Source organism: Miniopterus schreibersii, assembly GCF_964146895.1.
Source record: "Miniopterus schreibersii genome assembly, chromosome: 2".
Lineage (NCBI taxonomy): Eukaryota > Metazoa > Chordata > Mammalia > Chiroptera > Miniopteridae > Miniopterus > Miniopterus schreibersii.
This window is the reverse complement of record NC_138102.1, coordinates 130911260-130930742: the sequence shown is the minus strand read 5'-3', so window position 1 is coordinate 130930742 and position 19483 is coordinate 130911260. Positions and strand designations below refer to the sequence as shown.

General features: G+C 43.7%; 1 protein-coding gene across 9 annotated transcripts in view; it reads left to right on the top strand.

Moving 5' to 3' along the window:
• IRAK3 (interleukin 1 receptor associated kinase 3) overlaps positions 1-10406 on the top strand; it is an 81974-nt gene extending 71568 nt beyond the window's left edge. For all 9 annotated transcript variants that reach the window (XM_081128646.1, XM_081128647.1, XM_081128643.1 and 6 more), the window contains 4 exons: positions 3030-3228; positions 3515-3577; positions 3654-3818; positions 5557-10406. In XM_081128646.1, coding sequence (XP_080984772.1) covers positions 3030-3228; positions 3515-3577; positions 3654-3818; positions 5557-6072 — 943 coding nt within the window. In that variant the 3' untranslated portion in view covers positions 6073-10406. The remainder of the gene's footprint in view (positions 1-3029; positions 3229-3514; positions 3578-3653; positions 3819-5556) is intronic.
• The last annotated feature ends 9077 nt before the right edge of the window (positions 10407-19483 follow it).

The following is a 19483-nucleotide window of genomic DNA, read 5'->3' as shown; positions in this document are numbered from 1 at the left end:
AACGAGCTCAGTTGACCTGCATGGAGCTGAAGGCACTTTATGTTTGAACACTCTATTTGAGGTTGAAGCAGGGGAAAGAATTAGGGCAGAATTGATTGTTGAAGGGCCTCTTGCAATTCCCACTTTCCTCAAACAGACCATCCTTCTTCCTCGGCTGCCATTAACCTTTATTTAGAACAGAGTAAATCACCGGACTCAAAATTTATGTTACACACTACGGTCTGCTGGTACACAACTTGTCTTTTCACCAAATATCATTATTCAAAGTGTAAACGCCGTGCCCCAGGACCATTTCGCATTCTTATGGATGGCCTCTCGCAGGCCCGAGTCCTCCGTGGGTTTTGCTGTGAACGCATCGTGGTTCCCGGCTCACCTCTTACAGAAACTGCTTCACCAACTGCTGGAAGCTTCCCCAGTTCTGCTGAGGGTCAGATACATAGATTAGATCGTGGGGTTTTTGTTGTTACACTTTTTTTCCTTCTGTCCTTAGGAAAGACTTACTCTTCAGGGAGGCCAAGTGTTCTACAGATTCAGCTTTTTGCATCTCTTGGTTCTAACATTTTCAGTTACGCTTTTATATCTTCTTTTTTTTTTTAATATGTTTTGTTTTTTCATTTCAGAGAGAGGAAGGGAGAGGGAGAGAGAGGGATAGAAACATCCATGATGAGAGAGTCATTGATCAGCTGCCTCCTGCACGCCCCCTGCTGGGGATCGAGCCGTAACCCGGGCAGGTGCCCTGACCAGGAATCGAACCGTGAGCTCAGGCTCATAGGCTGGGCTCCACTGCTTCTTTAGAGCTGGGGTGAAGGAAGGAGAGGGCGAGGTGTTGGACAATGAAAACCCGGCGTTCGGAGTTCGCTGTCCTCCTAGGCTGACCTGAGGGGGCGGGTGCAGAAGAGAGCCAGGCTCTGAGTGCAGCCGCGGCTGGAGGGGCGGGAGGCCGTCCTGGTAATGGGAGCTAGTGAACCTCTCTTCCTGGCACACCTGGCACACCCCTGCATCAAATACCCCAGCACTCAGAAATGACCAGGGCATCTCAGGAAGCCCTAGCCTTGATCTGAAGCGTACCCCATGGCAGAAGTAATTATGAACTAAACGTCTGATCTTACTGAGAGCTGGAGAGAAGGTGGGATCTGGGTCTAGAATATTCCTCATCTTCAGAAGTCTGTCAGGATAGTTAATACTGTTTTCCAAATGAAGAAAAAAAAAACAAAGAATGGGTGAGGAGTGATGTAGGTGTGTGGTACGTCTTAGGAGCTGCCCAGTTTGAAGTACCTGGAGAGAAAAGACAAGGCAAAGAGGAAAGCAAGGACTGTGCTTGTGATTTAATTCCCTCCTTGACTTTCTCCTAAATGCAGGACCACACGACAGGTAAGGGCTCTAGGGCTTGTGCAGAAGGTGGACTCTTTGGCTTTTGCAATTCTCCTGCCGCCTTTAGAGGAGGGAGAGTGAAAAAAAGCTTAAGGCGTGTCTTTCTGGTCCCAGGAGCCCTATCATGTTGTCTTTTGTCAACTCAGTCCTACAAAGAGTCTGGATTAGAATTCTTGAGGCCTCAGTTTCAAATCCTCTAAATAGGACCAGGGCTCTGAATATTCTGAATAACAGTAGTGCCCGCAGTTCAGACCTGTGGACTAGGGCCTGCCTGGCAGCCTGCTTGTCCTGGAACAGCAGGACTCTGGAACTTCTGTGAGTGCCAACACTTGTTCAGGATTAAGAATTTCTTATTTTTGCCCTGGCAGGTGTGGCTAAGTTGGTTGAGCATTGTCTAATGCACCAAAAGGTCTCCTGTTCGATTCCTGGTTAGGGCACATACCCAGGTTTTGGGTTTGGTCCCCTGTTGGGGTAGGTACAGGAGGCGGCCAATCAATATTTCTCTCTCACAATGATGAATCTCTTTCTCCCTCTCCCTTCCTCTCACTCTAAAATAATTCAATAAAAAGATATTTTTTAAAAAAATTATTTCTTATTTTTATCCTATAGCTATCACCACTTTTAATAAGACTGTGTAGTACTCCAAATGTACCACGTGGCATTTGGGATGGGCAGGTCTCTTTGGCTTCAGGGGACAAAAAACAAGCCCTAAACAAAATTGGAAAGTAGATAAGTTTCTCTTAGCTCACCCATGTCTTCTATCAACATCCATCAGCTTTCTTGTGAGGAATTCCTAATTTTCATCTTAGCTCCCATTTACTGAGCATCACCATATGACAAGTAGTAGGTTATTTATATTCCCCATATGAGTTCTGTTGTTTTCCTCATTTCACTTGTGAGGAAAGATGCTGCCGAGGTTTCCGGGGCAAAGTGATCCACCAGTGGCCACAGAGCCAGGTGTGGGCCACATGAAACATGGCTCCCCTTGGCTTATCTTTTCCCACCCCTGTTCTGGCGGCCTTTCAAAGGTCAAACAAACTCATGCTTACTATCGCCCAAGATGTTAAGTGACTATTAAGGTTTTTATGTGACAAACAGCTAAAATTGACTCCATGCGCTTTGCCTCTGTAGATGGTTATATTTTAAGTAAGACTCAAAGACACAAAAAGCCATGGAGATGGGTCAGTGGAGTAGGGTTATCCTTGAGGCAGGGGCTACTAAAGATTCCAGAAATCATCTCAGGCTAGTGGCTGTGGGCAGAGCATTCCACAGCAGGGCTCCATGCACATAACAGGCGTTATTATCTGATTAAGACCCAGGCGATATGCTCATAACCTGCAGGAGGAGCGCAGGAAAGCTGCTTTGGTTCACTTCAGTGTCTCCAAATGACGAAGCTTCAGCTTTAGGCACCAGATCCACATAGGTAGCTGTAAATTCGAAGTGCCCACTCTTCCCAGGTCAGGATTTTGTTTTTGGTTTTATAGAACACTGGACTTATACTTGAAGAAAAATGCAAACTGGTCCTCTAGTTCATGGAAAATTAGGATGGCTCTGTTTTGTCCATGTTTGTAATTAACCAGATACGAAGGTGAACATTTGTCACGTTCACCAAAATGTCTTGGTGTTCTTGTCTTGTTTGTCCTGGCTTGTCATTCTAGTGCCAACATACTTTTGGATGATCAGTTTCAACCCAAACTCACTGATTTTGCCATGGCCCACTTCCGACCCCACCTAGAGCCTCAGAGCTCCACCATAAGCGTGAGCAGCGGCGGCAGCAGACATCTGTGGTACATGCCAGAAGAGTATATCAGACAGGGCAAGCTGTCCACTAAGACAGACGTCTACAGCTTTGGCATCGTAAGTACCAAGAATGCTCTAAATTGAGTTGTATTCTTGAAACCTGTATGGTTTTATTAACCAATGTCACCCAATAAATTCAAGTTTTTAAAAAAGACTTTAACTTTTAGATCTATGATTTCCTGTTACTTCTTGTCATATACATTAATTTTGTGTAATCAATCAGTAATAAAATATAAATCATTAATTATAATGAACTATATTCATTGTTAAGGTGAATAGTCACTACTAATTATGTGTATATATATGTAACGTATGTAGCTAACTTTCTATATATTCTTTGTAGGTGATAATGGAAGTTCTGACAGGTTCTAACGTGGTGTTAGATGACCCGAAGCATATTCAGCTGGTAAGAATTGTCCTCTCGGTACGATGGTCATTTTTCTGATAGAGCTCTAAGTGAGGTTGTCTTCTTCTCTTCCTAGAGGGATCTCCTTATGGAACTGATGGAGAAGAGAGGCCTCAATTCGTGTCTCTCATATCTGGATAAGAAAGTGTTTCCCTGTCCTCGGAATTTTTCCGCCAAGCTCTTCTCTTTGGCAGGCCAGTGTGCTGCAACGCGGGCAAAATTAAGACCATCAATGGATGAAGTACGTATACACACAGTTTTATTAAAAACTGAGCCCATAGAACCAGGGAAAATCTGAACTGGGTAAACTGTAAGTAAATTCCTTATTAATGAGACAAATCCAGCCCCCCAAAGAGAATTCTAATCTAAAAGTATCATCACCTGGTACTCTGGTAGAGGTCATTACTGGGTGGAACCAGGGCACACAAAAATTTTGGTGATGAGACATAGTGAGTACTTTGGAGAGAATATTTTATTCAGCCTTCATTAAGAGAGATGCCCATTAAAAATCCAGTATGTAATCCCCTTCTTGTTTTTTTATTCATATGTCTATCAATTTAATCATCTATTCATCTATTTGTTTCAGTAAACAAATATTTATTTAGTGCCTGCTTTGCATGTGCCAGACTTTGTGCTGGGTGCAGGGCATACAACAGTGACCAAGATACAGTTGCTGCCCTCAAGCCATGGAAATGGGATGTGAGGAAGGAAGAGCAGCAGTGGTTATAAAAAAAGGTTCCAGGTGATAGAGGGACATGAATTCTATTCTAGGAGTCTGGGGTTTGTCCTGAGTCTGTCACAGAGCAATGGGAGGGTTTTAAACAAGGAGTTGATGTCATTAGAATATAAAGAGCACTGGCCTGGGTGTCAGGAGAGCTGTATTCTAAGCGCGCCACCACTGGTAAGAGCTGTGTGACCTGGCATTTGGGGCCCAGAAAGGAGCTATGAGGTGTACAGTGGCGGGAACTTGGAGTTGGGAGCCAGAGATCTGGGGTCAAGTAACAATAGTTCTACTCCTTACCTCCTTACCTACTAGTAATATTGATTGATTATTTTTTCTGAGCTTTGGCTTTGGTATTTATAAAATGAGAATAATAGTGTTGTTTGTGCAGATTAAATGAGGTGATGTGTGTAAAGCACTTTGAAATTGTAAAACTCTCTATATGTATTTTTTAAATTGCATGTGTGTGAGAAGGTATGTTGTATGTTATTTTATAGCAGGTCAATGGTTCTCAAATTGGGCTGCACAACCAAATTTTTTTTTTTTTTAAATATATCTTTATTGATTTCAGAGAGAGGAAGGGAGAGGGAGAGAGAGAGATAGGAACATCAATGATGAGAGAGTCATTGATCAGCTGCCTCCTGCAGGCCCCCAACTGGGGATCCAGCCCGCAACCCGGGCATGTGCCCTGACCAGGAATCGAACCATGATCTCCTGGATCCTAGGTCGATGCTCAACCACTGAGCCACACCTGGCTGGGCGTGCATAACCAAATAAATGGAGAAGCTTTAAAAATACAGATTCCTGGGCTCCCATCTCCATGTTTTTGAATGACAATCTTTAGGTTGGAGAAAAGGGATCTATATTTTAAGAACACTCCCCTATGTAAATCCAGCATTTGAGAACTATGGATTGGGTTTACTGTCCCCCAAACCCTTCCGATTCTCCACATGTTAAGATTGAAGTAAAAAATGGTAAGAGACTCACCCAAGGTCACAAAGTAGTGGTGGCAAATCTAGGCCTAAGGTCAGGTCTCTTGATATTCAGTTCAACACAGTTTATGTTATCCTCTGCTTCAAGTCACTTAATTTACTCATTAAAATGAAGGGTTTAGCTAAATACCCTCTCATTGAAAATTCTACAGTAGAACTGATCTCATGGAAATAAAAGCACATTCCTTAACAGGTAGACAGAAAAAAGGTAAAAGGAAAGGGTATTCAAGCTTAACTCGATGTCTGTGTGCTTCTTGGTTAATTAGGTCCTAGCTACTCTTGAAAGTACTCAGGCCAGCTTATATTTTGCTGAAGATCCTCCCACCTCACTCAAGTCCTTCAGGTGCCCTTCTCCTCAATTGTTGGATAACGTGCCCAGTATTCCAGTGGAAGATGATGAAAGACAGAATAATCACTCACTGATTCCTGATCAACCTTTGCGGAAAGAGAGACTGGCTCAGAAAATTCCCTTTGAGTGCAGCCAGTCTGAGGTTACGTTTCTGGGCCTTGACGGAAAGCTGGGGAGCGAGAGAAACGAGGACACTCGTGATAGGCCCAGCTCTTCTCGGGAAGACTGTGGGTGTCCCCAGCATGCAGCTCCACCCCAGGACGCGGGCGCCTCCGGTGTGAATGCGGACCCTTCTGCAGAAGCCCCAGGCCATTCTCACAGGAGCAGGCCAGTGGAGAGTAGCTGTTCCAATGAATTCGTCTGGAATGAATGCGAACAGCACGCGAAGGAATCCATTGTACCAGAAGATAAAGAAGATGGCAAGAATTACTGAGGCACCTGAGGACAGGTACCATCTTGGGAAGACATTGTCTTCGTAAGTAGTGCCAAGAGGATGCTCCATGGTGACTTTGTAAATGCAGATCAACAATCTGGACAGTCCCAGTCTTTACTCTCCAACTCGCAAAACAGGGGCCCTTAAAAGTGTGTTTTATTTGGTAATTGCCATATGATGAAACCTAGGCTAAATCAGAGCTATTCACAGTTACTTAAAATCATGGGCTCTGACTTCAGACAAACAAAACAACCAAAACCTGCCAAAAAGAGACTGGATTCCAATGTCTTCTTCATCAGCATCAGTATGAGTCCTCAGAGCCTTCCGTCTGCAAAGTGCATTCAGCTGGATTCTGTTGTTTGGTTTAGCTGGCTTGCAAAGGTTGTAGGAAATGTCTAATTTGTAAATATTAATAGATGCCCTTTAAAGAATTGCCTTTCCGTTTACTTTAATCGACCCATAGTATTTTTCTGTTTGTCCCTGTCAAGCCTGCCTGTCTGAAAACGAGCCAGGGTCACCCTCGGCTGTGACGTGTTCTCTGTAGAGAGGGGATTCTTACCCAAGATCTGTATTCTGTATTTAAACTCTCAGGATAGTTTGTCACATATAATATAGTTGTTGACTGTTATTACAAGTTCTTTTTTACAAACTTAGAGGCCTAGTATATTCTGAGTGGTATGTATAAATTTTAATCAAGTAATTTTTGTTTCTGAGAAAATGGCCAATCACAAGAGCCTCAGTCTGCCTTTTGTTTGATTCTGTACCTTCCAGTTCTGTGCCTTTGCTCCTGCTGTTTCCTGGGTCTCTCCCTTTTAAACTCTTACCAGTCCTCCAGGGCCCAGCAGAACGCCCAGCCTTCTGGAGGCTTCCCTAACTTCTCGAGCCAGAAGTACTCACTTTGTCAGCATTTCCATAGCAATTTTTTTATATTTTTATATTTCTATTTTATACTAGTCACTGTCTGAATTATTTCAAAGTTGCTTGTGCCATCTTCTCACTTGGACAAGACTTGTAAACTCCCTGTATGTTTTCTATTGTTGCTGTAACAAATCATCACAGACTGAGTAGGTTAAAACAACGTAAATTAATGATTTTGCAGTTCTGGAGGTCAGAAGTCCTTGGCATTCCTTCTGGAGGCTTTAGGGGAGATTCGTTCCCTTACCTGTTCAGGCTTCTAGAGGTCCCCTGACTTCCTTGGCTCATGGCCTCTTCCTTCATCCTCAAAGCCAGCAATGTAACATCCTTGAATATAGATCTCTCTCTTTCTCTGACCTCTTCTTTGTGACCACTTCCTCATACTTTGGCCCTCCTCCCTCTCTCTTATAAGGATCCTTGTGATTGCATTGGGCCCGTGCAGATAATCCAGGAAAATCTCTGCATCTCAAGAGCCTTAATTTATACACACCTGCAGTGTCCCTTTTCTCCTGTAAGGTAATCCACAGGTTTCTGAGGTTAGGACATGGACATCGTTGGAGTCCATTCCTCTGTCACATTCCCTGAGTGTGCAGGGGCCATCTCTTCAAGGCCCAGCATGTTATCCTATACAGAGCAAGTGTTTTCCTTTAAATTATCTCTATGAACCCACGTAATTAAAAATTCAGCTATGGTAAACATTGTTGAGTAAATTAACAAAGTGGGGATAATGGTTGTCTTTATGGTGATGGATAGAAATACTCCAAGAAAACCATTTCCAGAAGATTATAGAATCTCCCTCTTTGGGGCATCTATAGTGAAAGGGTAGACCTCTCGCTTTCTGTGCATCAGAGGAATAGGCACATGTGTGCATGCATGTGTGTGTGTGTGAGTGTGGTTGGGTTTATCATAGTTAGGTTGGAGTCCAGATTCAAGAACAACAAAGAAAGAAGTTTTCAGGAATTAGGGTCAGGTTAGCAAACCAAGGTCAGAAACATGGAACCACAGTTCCGGGGACAAAATGACCTCATGGCAGAAGCGAGGTTCAAAACACAATAAGCCTTAGTCTGATGGACAGGCCCCAGAAAGGCCCCAGGTAAGCAGTCAGGAGAGGCCATGCTCACCGGCAATTCTGCAGGGGGCCTGGCTGTCCAATGCTGTCTTCCACATGTGATCGTGACGTTGTGTTCACAATGCTCACAAATTGACCCTGTGCTAAGACTAGTAGGGGAACAGGCTTAGACTTGACTTCATATGATTTTAATTCTTGTGACCTGTCCTGGTTGGCACCTCTTGATTATACGTGTTAATGAAAGGAAGCAGTAGAAGTCTTTGGCACTTGGCTTTATATATTGCAAACCATCCTGAGGCTGATTTAGCTTATTTTATAAATGTAGTCTGAAAGTGTTTTGGCTGAATTAGAGGCATTAGTCTGGAATTGAGTGAAGCTGCCACTAATAATTGAAACGTGGTAATGAAAATAATTAAGAATTGACTCTATGCTAAACTGTTTTCCACTTTGAACCTGGACCCCTCCCTGCCCCCGGCACCTTTAATGGGAGGTCATTAAGGAACCTCTGATTAACACAGGCCTGCGCCCTCACTCAGCACATGGGTAATCTGTTGGGTTTTTGTTGGCTTGAATTTGCTTGTTTGACTTAAAGCAGTGTTTCTTAAACTTTAATGTGCATCAAAATGATGTGGAAGGCTTGTTAAAAAGACAGATTGCTGGGCCCGCCCCATTTCTGATGCAGTAGGTCTGGGTTAAAAAGGTGGCTTTCTAACAAGTTCCCAGGTGGGGCTGGGGCTGGGGCTGAGGCTGCTGCTGTGCAGGCCACTCAGAGAACCACTGCCTTAAAGTGTCCTCAGCTCGTTCTCGCTCAGTAGATTCTACCTGGCCATCTAGGTTGTGTGTTTTTTGAAAGAAGTGTCATTTCTTTTAATTCTTTTATATTTTTACTCTACTACCTAGGATTCAACTTAGCGTAGAGTGGAGCTCTAGCAATATTGTTAATCCGTGATCTATTTGACTAGATCACCTGGCTTGGGGATGACTGTTTTGGTCATCTGAAGGACCAAATCAGATTAGTTGACAATAACCTGATTAATGATATGTAAGCAGATGCCACTGTGGCTGGAAATGACCAATTTTCTACTGAGCAATCCAGTCTTCCTGACTAGATTTGCCTTCTAGTGGGTACATTCATAAATGTGATTGTAAGAATTAAATATTGCATTCTGCTATGGGCAGTAAGGGATATCTCGTGGCCTCATGATGTGCAGAGTAAGATACATGAAGAAGCCAAGAATGAGCCTCCAAGTGTCCTCGCTGATCAGCCAACATGAATTAGTAAAGGATTCCCCTCATCTCCACCCTCGTAGCACACTGAGGGCAATCCTCCAGGCACATTCCATTTCCTTGTTAGGGTTTTCATTGCCTTTTATAATGCCCCCAAATATTTTGTTGTTTTTGAAAATAGGTATAGGATTTCTGATAATCAGTTTTATTGACTTCTTGAGAATTGCTATGGCTGACTGCATACTAGCACAGTTTTATGCGGTGCTGTGTCAGCCATGAAAAACAACTGATGGCCTGGGTGCGCTGAGCTTAGGAAGTGAGGGTTATCCCGAGTAGCATTTATTAAGCATTTGACAGAATCAAGGCATTGTATTGGCTACCAGGATACCAAGTAAGGGAGAAAAGGCATCTACTCCAGTTAATAGTTTGGTGACGTCTGTTATTTGAACCACCAGCCAATGGAACGGAAAGTAAGGGCTGAGAGGGCGAGGAGGGGGCAGAGATTACTGTTCTCTTTGGGGCAGGTAAAGAAGGCTCCTTGGGGAAGCTTGCTGGGAGACAGAAGGGAGTAAGAGAAATAGGAAAGAGTACCCAGGAAGCACTTCAGGAAGGCTCTCTGGGGAATTGGGGATCCACAGCTCTACCAGAGCTCTGCACAACCCCATCTCTGGGGTTGGAAGAATGGGGTGAGGGCACAGGGAGCTGGGTCCAGAGCTTTGCATGTTTTTCTGTTTAACTCTCACATCACAGCTACCCAGGAGGTATGAATCCCATTTTATAGATGAGGAAACTGACTCAGGGATAGTAAGGAACTTGCCTGAGGTCCTCCCAGGTCTGAAAGAGCCAGAATGGGAACCCACATCAGCCTGCATTCAAAGCCCAGTGCTCTTTCCTGTTCTCCACAAAAAAGCCCCTGCAGATTTATGTTCCTGTGAAAAGGCATGGATGCGAAAAGTCATTTGTTGAGTCCACAAATTTTCAGCAAGCGCACAAGCCTTGCCATGTCTTCTGCCCTTTCCACTTTTGCTACAGTTACCTGCGGCTGCAGTCATTTGATGTAAGTTAAATGGATTCATCCATCCACCCATCCATGCACTCACTGAATAAATATTTACCAACAGCCTCCTTTGTGTCAGTCACTGTTCTAGGGGCTGGGGAAATGGTGAAGATCAAACCCCACAAAAATCCCTGCCCTCGTGGAACTTAATTTGACTGAAGAGGTGAATGAGTGGGTGAGTCGGAAACACCGTGGAGAGCTGGGATCCTGGTTCTGACTCTAGCTGGCAGCTTTCCACGCGCGCTCCGCGCTGAGCCTCTCGGCGTCTGGGTGACCCGGCCGCTCTGCCAGCTCTTCTGTAGAGGCTCGGAGAGGTTTCCTCCTTGTGCTGTGGGGGCGCATTTCCTCCAGAGCTGACATCTGGCAGCCCATGGCTCTGCTGGTGCTGCGCACAGAGCCACATGCTTTGGGGCAAGTAGGGCAGGTCCTGTTCTTCCACTGACCAATGATTTTTTCAGAGCACTTATTTGGCTACTGATGGCACCTTCAGCCGGCTGCCTCTGAGTAATCGGAACCGCCTGCGCAGGCCTCTCCTCGCTGTCGCTCCGCAGGGGCACTCCTGCTGCTCCACAAAATGAGACGGCCCCAGGGACAGGCTATATCCCACTCATTTTTATGTCCCTAGCAGCTAGTACAGTACCATGCACATAATATGACCCAGTAATATTGATACAATTAATAAATCAAATAGTCCTTTTAAACATCTTTAAAATTATTGGTATCTAGCATATCAAGACTATCACCTTACTACACCCAGTTTGTCTTCCTGATATCCATACTATAGTCAATCATTTATTTAAGTAGTTCCAGCTCACCATTCCGGGATAATTAATTTCAAGTATTAATATATGAGATATATTTGAAAAGACGAATTAGACACTGTATTTTGCTTGTAGATTTGTCTCATGGTAAGAGATATTCCCAAACCATGTGTAAGCAATCATCAACCAACATTTTGACAGGTAACAAGCAGAGGTTCATTGTATTTTGTTTCCATCTATCTATATCTGTCCCAAATTATTTATAGATATTTAATGGTCCATTGGACTTGACATGCAAGTATTTGGGGGGGGAGGGCATTTTTATTCTAAAGGATCTACATTATCTCCCAAGCCTTCACATAAGGGCCTTCTAATTGATGCCACCTACCTCGTTGCAGACTTTGTAATCATCTATATAAACAGCAATATTTCTATAAATATTTCCAAAGTTTTTTATTTGCTTCTTAATTTAAAAATTTTTTATAGAGCGACATTAATTGGAGGCTCTGAAGGTAGAAATAGTGTGCAGGTGCATTCACGTAAGCTTTAAATGTCTTTTAAGCTGGTTTCTATTGCTGTAAGATCAAGGGAAATGGTCGAAGCAGTTGACTCAGCCTGAGTCACACCGGTGTTGGAATGGAGATAGATACGAACTGCAAACTCTTTAAGTCCAGGAAATACCTGCTCTGAAGAGGGGATAACTTAGAAAATTAAAAGTATCTCCTATTTGAAATAAAAAAACAGCTAATATGTGTGTTTATTATTTTATTAGTATTAATTTTATTCTCCCAGATCGGCAGGTACTGAAGCAATTGACAAGAATACGGGCAAATGGGCATTGTTGTTCACTGTTGGCTGGAGTGAAAATGGGTGCAGCCTTGCTAAGAAGGCAATACGTATCAAAAATGTAAACGACGCACTTTGACCCAGCGATTTGTTTAGGAGTTTATCCTAATGAATAAAAATTATATAAGTGTGTAAGCAGGATGGCAAAGATGTACTTTCTGATGTTTGTGATTTAAAACATTGGAAACAGCCCAAATGTCCTTCAAGAAAAGATGGGCGACGTAAAGTGTAGTTGGCTTGTATGCAGCTGTCATTAAAGATTACTTAGATCTGTGTTTATGGCTGTGGAAATGTGCCCCTGAAATGTTATTGAATGAAAAAAATCAGACTCCAGAATAGCACATTTAATATGGGCTCATTTATAACCCTGAATGTTTAAAATAATATATGTTTCATAGAGGGATCTCTGCCAAAAGGTTAATGATGGTTTTTTTCTGGGCTGTGGCATTTGGGTGATCTTTACTTTCTTTAGACGTTTATGTATTTGAAGTTTTTATAATGAACATATATCATTTTTATTATCTGAAAATAATAAAGCTGTTTTTATTTTGGAAAAAAATACCCTCTACGTTTCTTTATTTGCCTGCCTCTTAGCTTAGTTGTGCCCGTGGTAACAACTAGCTACTAGAAATTACGCTTCTATTCCATTGCCCTCGGTTCTTTCTGCCTTCAAAGCTCCCACAGAGATCTGCCTGGAATCCCCTGAGTAACTAGTTTTGAGAGCGCTTATGAAAAAGGAATCCAGGAGGCAAGACCAGACAGATTGAAATATAAGAATGGACAGTGGGTTACAATACACAACTGAAAATACTTTGTAAAGAAGTATTGGTTGGTATCGGTAAAATCTTTTAAAGTTACCCTCAGTAGCTATACTTACTAATCAGTATTTCAGCAAGTAACCTACAGTTAACTTTAAAAATCTTTGGAGAAATGAAATTTTCATTATAAAATATCCAGCCCGGCCGGGCATGGCTCAGCGGTTGAGCGTCGACCTAGGATCCAGGCGATCAGGGTTCGATTCCCGGTCAGGGCACATGCCTGAGTTGTGGGCTCGATCAATGACTCTCTCATCATTGATGTTTCTATCTCTCTCTCTCCCTCTCCTTTCCTCTCTTTGAAATCAATAAAGATATATTTAAAAAAAAAAAAAATCCATTCCCCAGACTTGTGCCCCGCTATCCCTTTCTCACCTACCTGAGAACGACAACTTGCCGAGTTTAGTAGACTCTGGGCTGTAGCTATCTGTTGAAAATAAAACTTGCAACAGTGCAGAGAAATTGTGACTAAATACAGTGGTTTTCTGTAGCAGGCAGAGATGGAGTCCACGTAACTGTGCTAATGGGATTCACAACAATACATTCATTACAGAGGGAAGTAGCGAACTATACTCCAGGGTAAAATACCAGCTCTAATGAATTCTACCTGGAGGGACTGTTTTGTGGACATAACTAAGTTACAGAGGGTCTCAATATGATTTTTAAAAACACTTCTGTAGCCGATCCAGCTAAAAGATAAATTAGTATTGGCTTCTTAAAAGTGTAACACAGCCCTGCCGGGCATGGCTCAGCAGTTGAGCATCGACCTAGGATCCAGGAGATCAGGGTTCAATTCCCGGTCAGGGCACATGCCCGGGTTGCGGGCTCGATCCCCAGTGGGGGGCGTGCAGGAGGCAGCCGATCAGTGACTCTCATCATTGATATTTCTGTCTCTCTCTCCCTCTCCCTTCCTCTCTCTGAGATTAATAAAGACATTTAAAAAAAAAAAGTGTAACACAGACACAAATTAGTTCTTTTGATACCATATTAATGTGTTGGTGCTGTCTCAGTGTGTTCTGGAAGGGAGATGCCAGGTAATACCAACTGCACCATCACTGCAAAGATTTCCGCAGAAGAGAGTTAAGGAATCTAATAAGTGAATATAGTGTAAAATGGAGTTATTCTGACAGCACTTTGCAGTGAGGTAAAAATAGCTTCTGGTGGTCGTCTTAATCATCTTAATCCCATTATTCAGTAATGATAATTTCCCGTCATTCTGAAAGCATGTGTTTGCTAATTATAGGGCACTCACCAAACCATTCACCGTTGGGCCTTGTGACATTTCTTTTTCTTCCATGTTTGTAACACAGGATATTTAAAAAGAGCCGCAATGATTTCAGCCAAGAGCAAATATTAACCTATGAACTTTTACTGTTTTTATTTTATATAACCTAACGACAAACGTATGATTCCAGGATGCTCACGAAGCCAAATATGCATGATTGTATCAACTCACGGCCGGCAGCTCTAGGCCTGCTGACGTTTCCATCGGGCATTTGTCTGGCAGTGAGAAGAGGGGGCAATGATTCAGGCCATTACTACTCTGTCTTGGCCATTAAAATGTGCCTCTCTAATAAAGAAAATAATACCACCCTTTAGAAGAGAGTCTGACGTGTTCTCATCTTTCCCCCGCCTCATATCTCGGCCTCATCATTCCTTATTTTAACAGTCCTTTGAGTGAACCAAGTGGCACCATCACATCCCAGTCAAAGAGCCCATCAGTTACGGTGAAACTACTCTTCCGCTTCACCCCAGCACTATTCCCAGGGCCGTGCGCGGGGCCCTGTCACCTATCACCTATCAACATCAGAGTCGTGTCCCTGCCGTCCTGTTGCATGATTTCTTCTCTTTTATTCTGGCCTGCCAATGATCACCCTCTTCCTCCCCATTCGCATTTTTCTTTGCATAGCCTGAGCCATGGGTTCCTCCGCATCAGTGATTGTCTGGTGGAGAAACAGGACCCCCGCTGGGTATTTCAAACAGATGGAATTTAATACTTGGAATTGCTTACCAAAGCATTGGGAAGGCAAGGCTACCGAAAAAGCAAACAAGGAACATGGGAAGTTAGAGAGTAATAGCTGCGGGAAGCCATTCTCGTTCCCGTGGCTGAAGGAGCCGAAAGGGGAAGCGTGTCGCTGGGAGCCCATGACCTCCACCTTGCTGCGGCTGTTTCTGGACGGTGCTGCCAAGGAGGTGGCAGGAATGCAGCTGCGACCGTCCCTGCTGGGGCCCGGTAGGAAGCAGAAAAAGACAGAGCTTCTCCATTGCCTCCGTGCTCCACAGTGACAAGCTGGCCGCCGGGGCATCTAGGAAATGCAGCTTCCCCTGAACTAGAGAGGAAAGCACCGAGGGCAGGGGTGGAGCTGCGAGCCAACAGACAAAACCTACCCTTTGCCTATTCGGCATTTCCTCTCAGCCTTGCCCCTATATTGAAACGTCCGGTGACAATAGCAATATCATATGAATACCCCTTAAATAATCAAAGATGTTGTCACTCTTCCAAAAGAGAGGCACGGGTCTCATCAGTCATCATTTCCATCTTCAGGTGATCTTAATATTCCTTCCATTTGAAATTTCTAAGAATAAAGGTAATCATCACTAATATTTCTTGTATGATCCAGGAGAAAGAGAGGTAAAAATAAATAATTGGTTAATATGCACAAATACACTCAAAACAAAGGACATGTGCACGGCTGCTATAGTGCTTAGTTTCTATCATTTGTCACAAGGTCGCATTTTATATTGATACTGTGCCTCTTTCCCTCTCCTTCCATGTTCCCTTTGCCCTCAGCCAGCCCGACAGTCGTGGAGGATTCGTACCCTGATGATGGGCACCAAACCTTCACGCCCCAAAGCTGTGACTCCCCAGTGGCCCTGCCTTGGTTAGTGTGCTCAGCTGTGTGTGTGAAACGAGTGCTACGCGGCACTCCCTGGGTTGCAGCCTTAGACCTTCCTGCCCTCGCCGTGCTCACCGAGCTAATTTCCCCTTAATAACTGCGATCAATACCCAGAGCTGTACAATAGCCTACTTCTTTCTTCTTGGTTCAGTGGCATGAAGAGCCCAAAATGACAGTTGTTCAACTTCCGGATCAGTGAAACCATTGTTGTGTCTACATGGGACCATCATCTCTCGCTTGAGGCCTAAGACCTTCAACTTACCAGAACTCAAAATTGAAGGAATGGAAAGCCAAAAAGAAAAACAAAAAAGAAAGAAAAAAAAAGTGTGTCCTGGTCACTGAATAATGGGAAAAATTTTAACTCATCAATAGCTCTCTTAAAATGTATACACAGTGTGTTGATTACCAGAGAGAAAGGGGGTGGGGGAGGTAGAAGAGGGTACAGGGGGATAAATGGGGATGGAAGGAGACTTGACTTAGGGTGGTGAACACAATGCAATACACAGATGATGTATCATAGAACTGTACACCTGAAGCCTATATACTTTTATTAACTGGTGTCACCCCAATAAATTCAATTAAAAAGTAAAAAAAATTATTATACCAAATCAAATGTAATACTTTATGTATGGTAGGTAAAAAGAATTAGCTTATTCTGTTATTTAATGTGGGTATGTTTCTGTTAATGTAGTCTAGGTGGTGCTAAGTGCAGGTACATGCATGCACATATGCATGTGTATATGTGTGTACGTGTGTGTACATATATGTGTGTATGTGTGGTGTGTGTGTATGTCTTAAATAAAGTCATCATTTCATACTAGCTCTTACTGAGCTTATGGATCCACCACACCCTTGAGGTCTTCCTTACATAAATTGCTGGTAGCACGTGTCTCTTTCATCTTTTCCTGTGTCAGCCCTGTTCAGTGATAACAAGGTCTTGTAAATGGTCGGACAAAGAGGAAGAAATTCACCCCTGGGCTTGTTGATCTAATCTGGTATGCTTTCTATGATGCTTTTCTGTGTGGAAATACCTAATAGTTACTCAAGTAGACTGGTTCTTAGCCTTTTCTACCTGATTAAAAAATTTTTTCCATAATGCTTAAAAACATTACTAGCATTTCCATGAACCTATTCTATGGAAATAGTCACAGAGGTGCAAAAAATTAGAGTTGGGAGGATGTTTATTGGTACATTGTTTATAATAGTAAATAGATGAAAAGAACCTAAGTGTTCAACAACAGCAAATTTGTGAAATAAATTATAACTAAACGTAGACATTAACATAATATTATACAAGAATATGTGTCCTACATTGTTGTTAAGTGGTAAAAGGCAGATTACTAAACACTGTGTAAAATGGGATCCTTTTTTTTTTTTTTGCACAAAGAAAGTATATGGATGCGTAATTGTAGAAAAGGGACTAGAAGGAAATAAAAATATCTAAAAGGGGCTGGGTGTCACGATTATAATGATGTCCCCCTTCTTTTTTGCGTATCTGTATTTTCAAACCTTTCTACAATGAACATCTATGACCTTCATTTTTAAATGATTGCCATGATTAGAATAGTTACAAATCAATTTTTATGATGTTACTTGATGGAATTTGAATAGTAAATAAAATTTATATGCCACAATATATCAGTATTTTCATTGTGTAGCTTTTTGTGTAAGAAAGCTGCTTGTATCTTTCTACTTCACGTGTTACTAATTTCTTGTAGTGATGTTCCACTATAGTAGCTCTTTAGACTTATTAATCGCTGGCATTTCTATTTGTATAAATGCAGACAAGGCTTTTTGCTGTTTTTCTCTGGGAGAGGCTATTATAAGGTAGTAAGGGTAATGACCGCCACGCAAACATCCAAGGGCCTGAGCTTCATTTGTCAGAGCCCTACAGTGATGTGGTAACAGTGATGATTTTGCTTCCATTGTGGGAGAGGAAGCTGTCCCTTAATGTGCAGAAGGTGCCTCTTCGTTGTCCATCCTCGGTAAGTGCAGTGTTGACGAGGTGGAGACCGCAGAGAACAAGGGTGGGTCAGCACCAAGTATCCTCCCATGGCCATCGGTAATCCCACATTTGCATGTGAAGTGCAGCAGCAGTTGGGTCAGGGAATGTTAATATTTAATTATAATTCAATGAAAATTTAATTTCTAAATTCAACAAATTTAAAGCCAGCAGAATGAGAAGTAATGAAATGTGAAGTCGCCGGGTGTGTGTCCCCTCTCCCAGCCTCACCCTCCTGCACTCCTCTCCCCTGCAGGGTGACTGGCTCCCCGCTGGCCTCCCTCCTGGCCGGTGCTGCTCCACCCAGTGCAATGTGCATTCGCTTGCAAAGAAACTTCTTTTCATTCTTCACTGGCTCGAAGACTTCTTTGCCCTTCCCATTGTCTTTAAGGAAACCTGACTCTTGTGGACAACGCTGCTTTTCTTCCTTTACAGTTTCACCCAGTGAAGGGGTTCATTCTTCCATGAGTCTGGCACCTCTAGGTCTGGGAGGAGGCGATCTGATTCTCCCAGCCCCACACCGCTGCTCCCACACCACTGCCCTCCCAGCCCCCGGCTGGCTTCACAGCAGGTGTCCAGCGCAGTCACACAGGCCCCCCTGCACAAAAGTGCCCCAGGCTCAGGGTTTAAAGCTCTGAAGTTAACCTTGAAATTCAACAATTGTTATGAGCTGAATTGTACACCTGCCCCCCCATTCATATGTCGAACTGCTAACCGTCAGCACCTCAGAATGTGACCCTATTTAAAAATAGGGTCCTTTGCCCAGCCAGTGTAGCTCAGTGGTTGAGTGTCGACCTATGAACCAGGAGGTCAGGGTTCGATTCCTGATCAGAGCACATGCCAGGTTTCAGGCTTGATCCACAGTGGGGGGCATGCAAGGAGGCAGTGGATCAATGACTTTCATCATTGATGTTTCTCTCTCTCTCTCCCTCTCCCTCCCTCTCTCTGAAATCAATAAAGAAAACATATTTTAAAAAATAAGGTCCTTTAAAGACCTTTTACTTAAAGTTCAATGGTATCATTTGGCTGGGCCCTAATCCAATATGACTGGTAAGAGATTCCTAATGTTATAAAATTCCTTATAGGAAAAGGAGATTAGGGCACAGACATAGAAGAAAGACCATGTAAGACAGAGGGAGAGGACGGCCCTCTTCTCTACAAGCCAAAGAGAATGACTCCAGAGAAAACAAGCCTGTGATGTCTTGATCTCCGATGTTTAACCTTCAGAAATGTGATGACATAGATTTCTGTTGTTTAAGCCGCCCAGGTTCTCTGTGATGGCAGCACCCAGCAAAGCCCATGTGCCAATTTTACCTTTTATTTGTGTTTTGAGTGGTCTGATGGGACAGGGGAGCACACACCAGGGGCCTGGAGCCTTGGTCACATGGGATCCCACTTCTACTGCCTCCCACCTCCCCTGGGCAGCTTCTTGGCCTCCCACTACCCCCTCCCCGGAACCCTGGACCTGCCCAGCCTGCCCCTTCCTGTCTCTCCCCAGGGCAGTGACTGGCTCACCTCAGAGAACCAGGCCCACCCGTGTCCCAACACTGCCCTCTGGTCCTGGTGGGGACTGGAAGCAGGTGCAGGTGAGGTTGGGATTGCGTGAACGTCGCCTCTGGCATCTTCAGCTAGGGCATGGTAGTGCCATTTCTGCTCTAGGCTGGCAGGGCCAAGTGTGAGTTTGGTGGGCACTCGGCGGGGGGAGTCTGTCATCTACTCTGATGCAGGCCCCAAGTATGTCCTGGTGGTTATCATTCCTTGGTAGTGGCCCCTCTGCTCTGGTTGGCGGTGGTGTGCTGTGGGAAGGGAGGACTGATTTCTT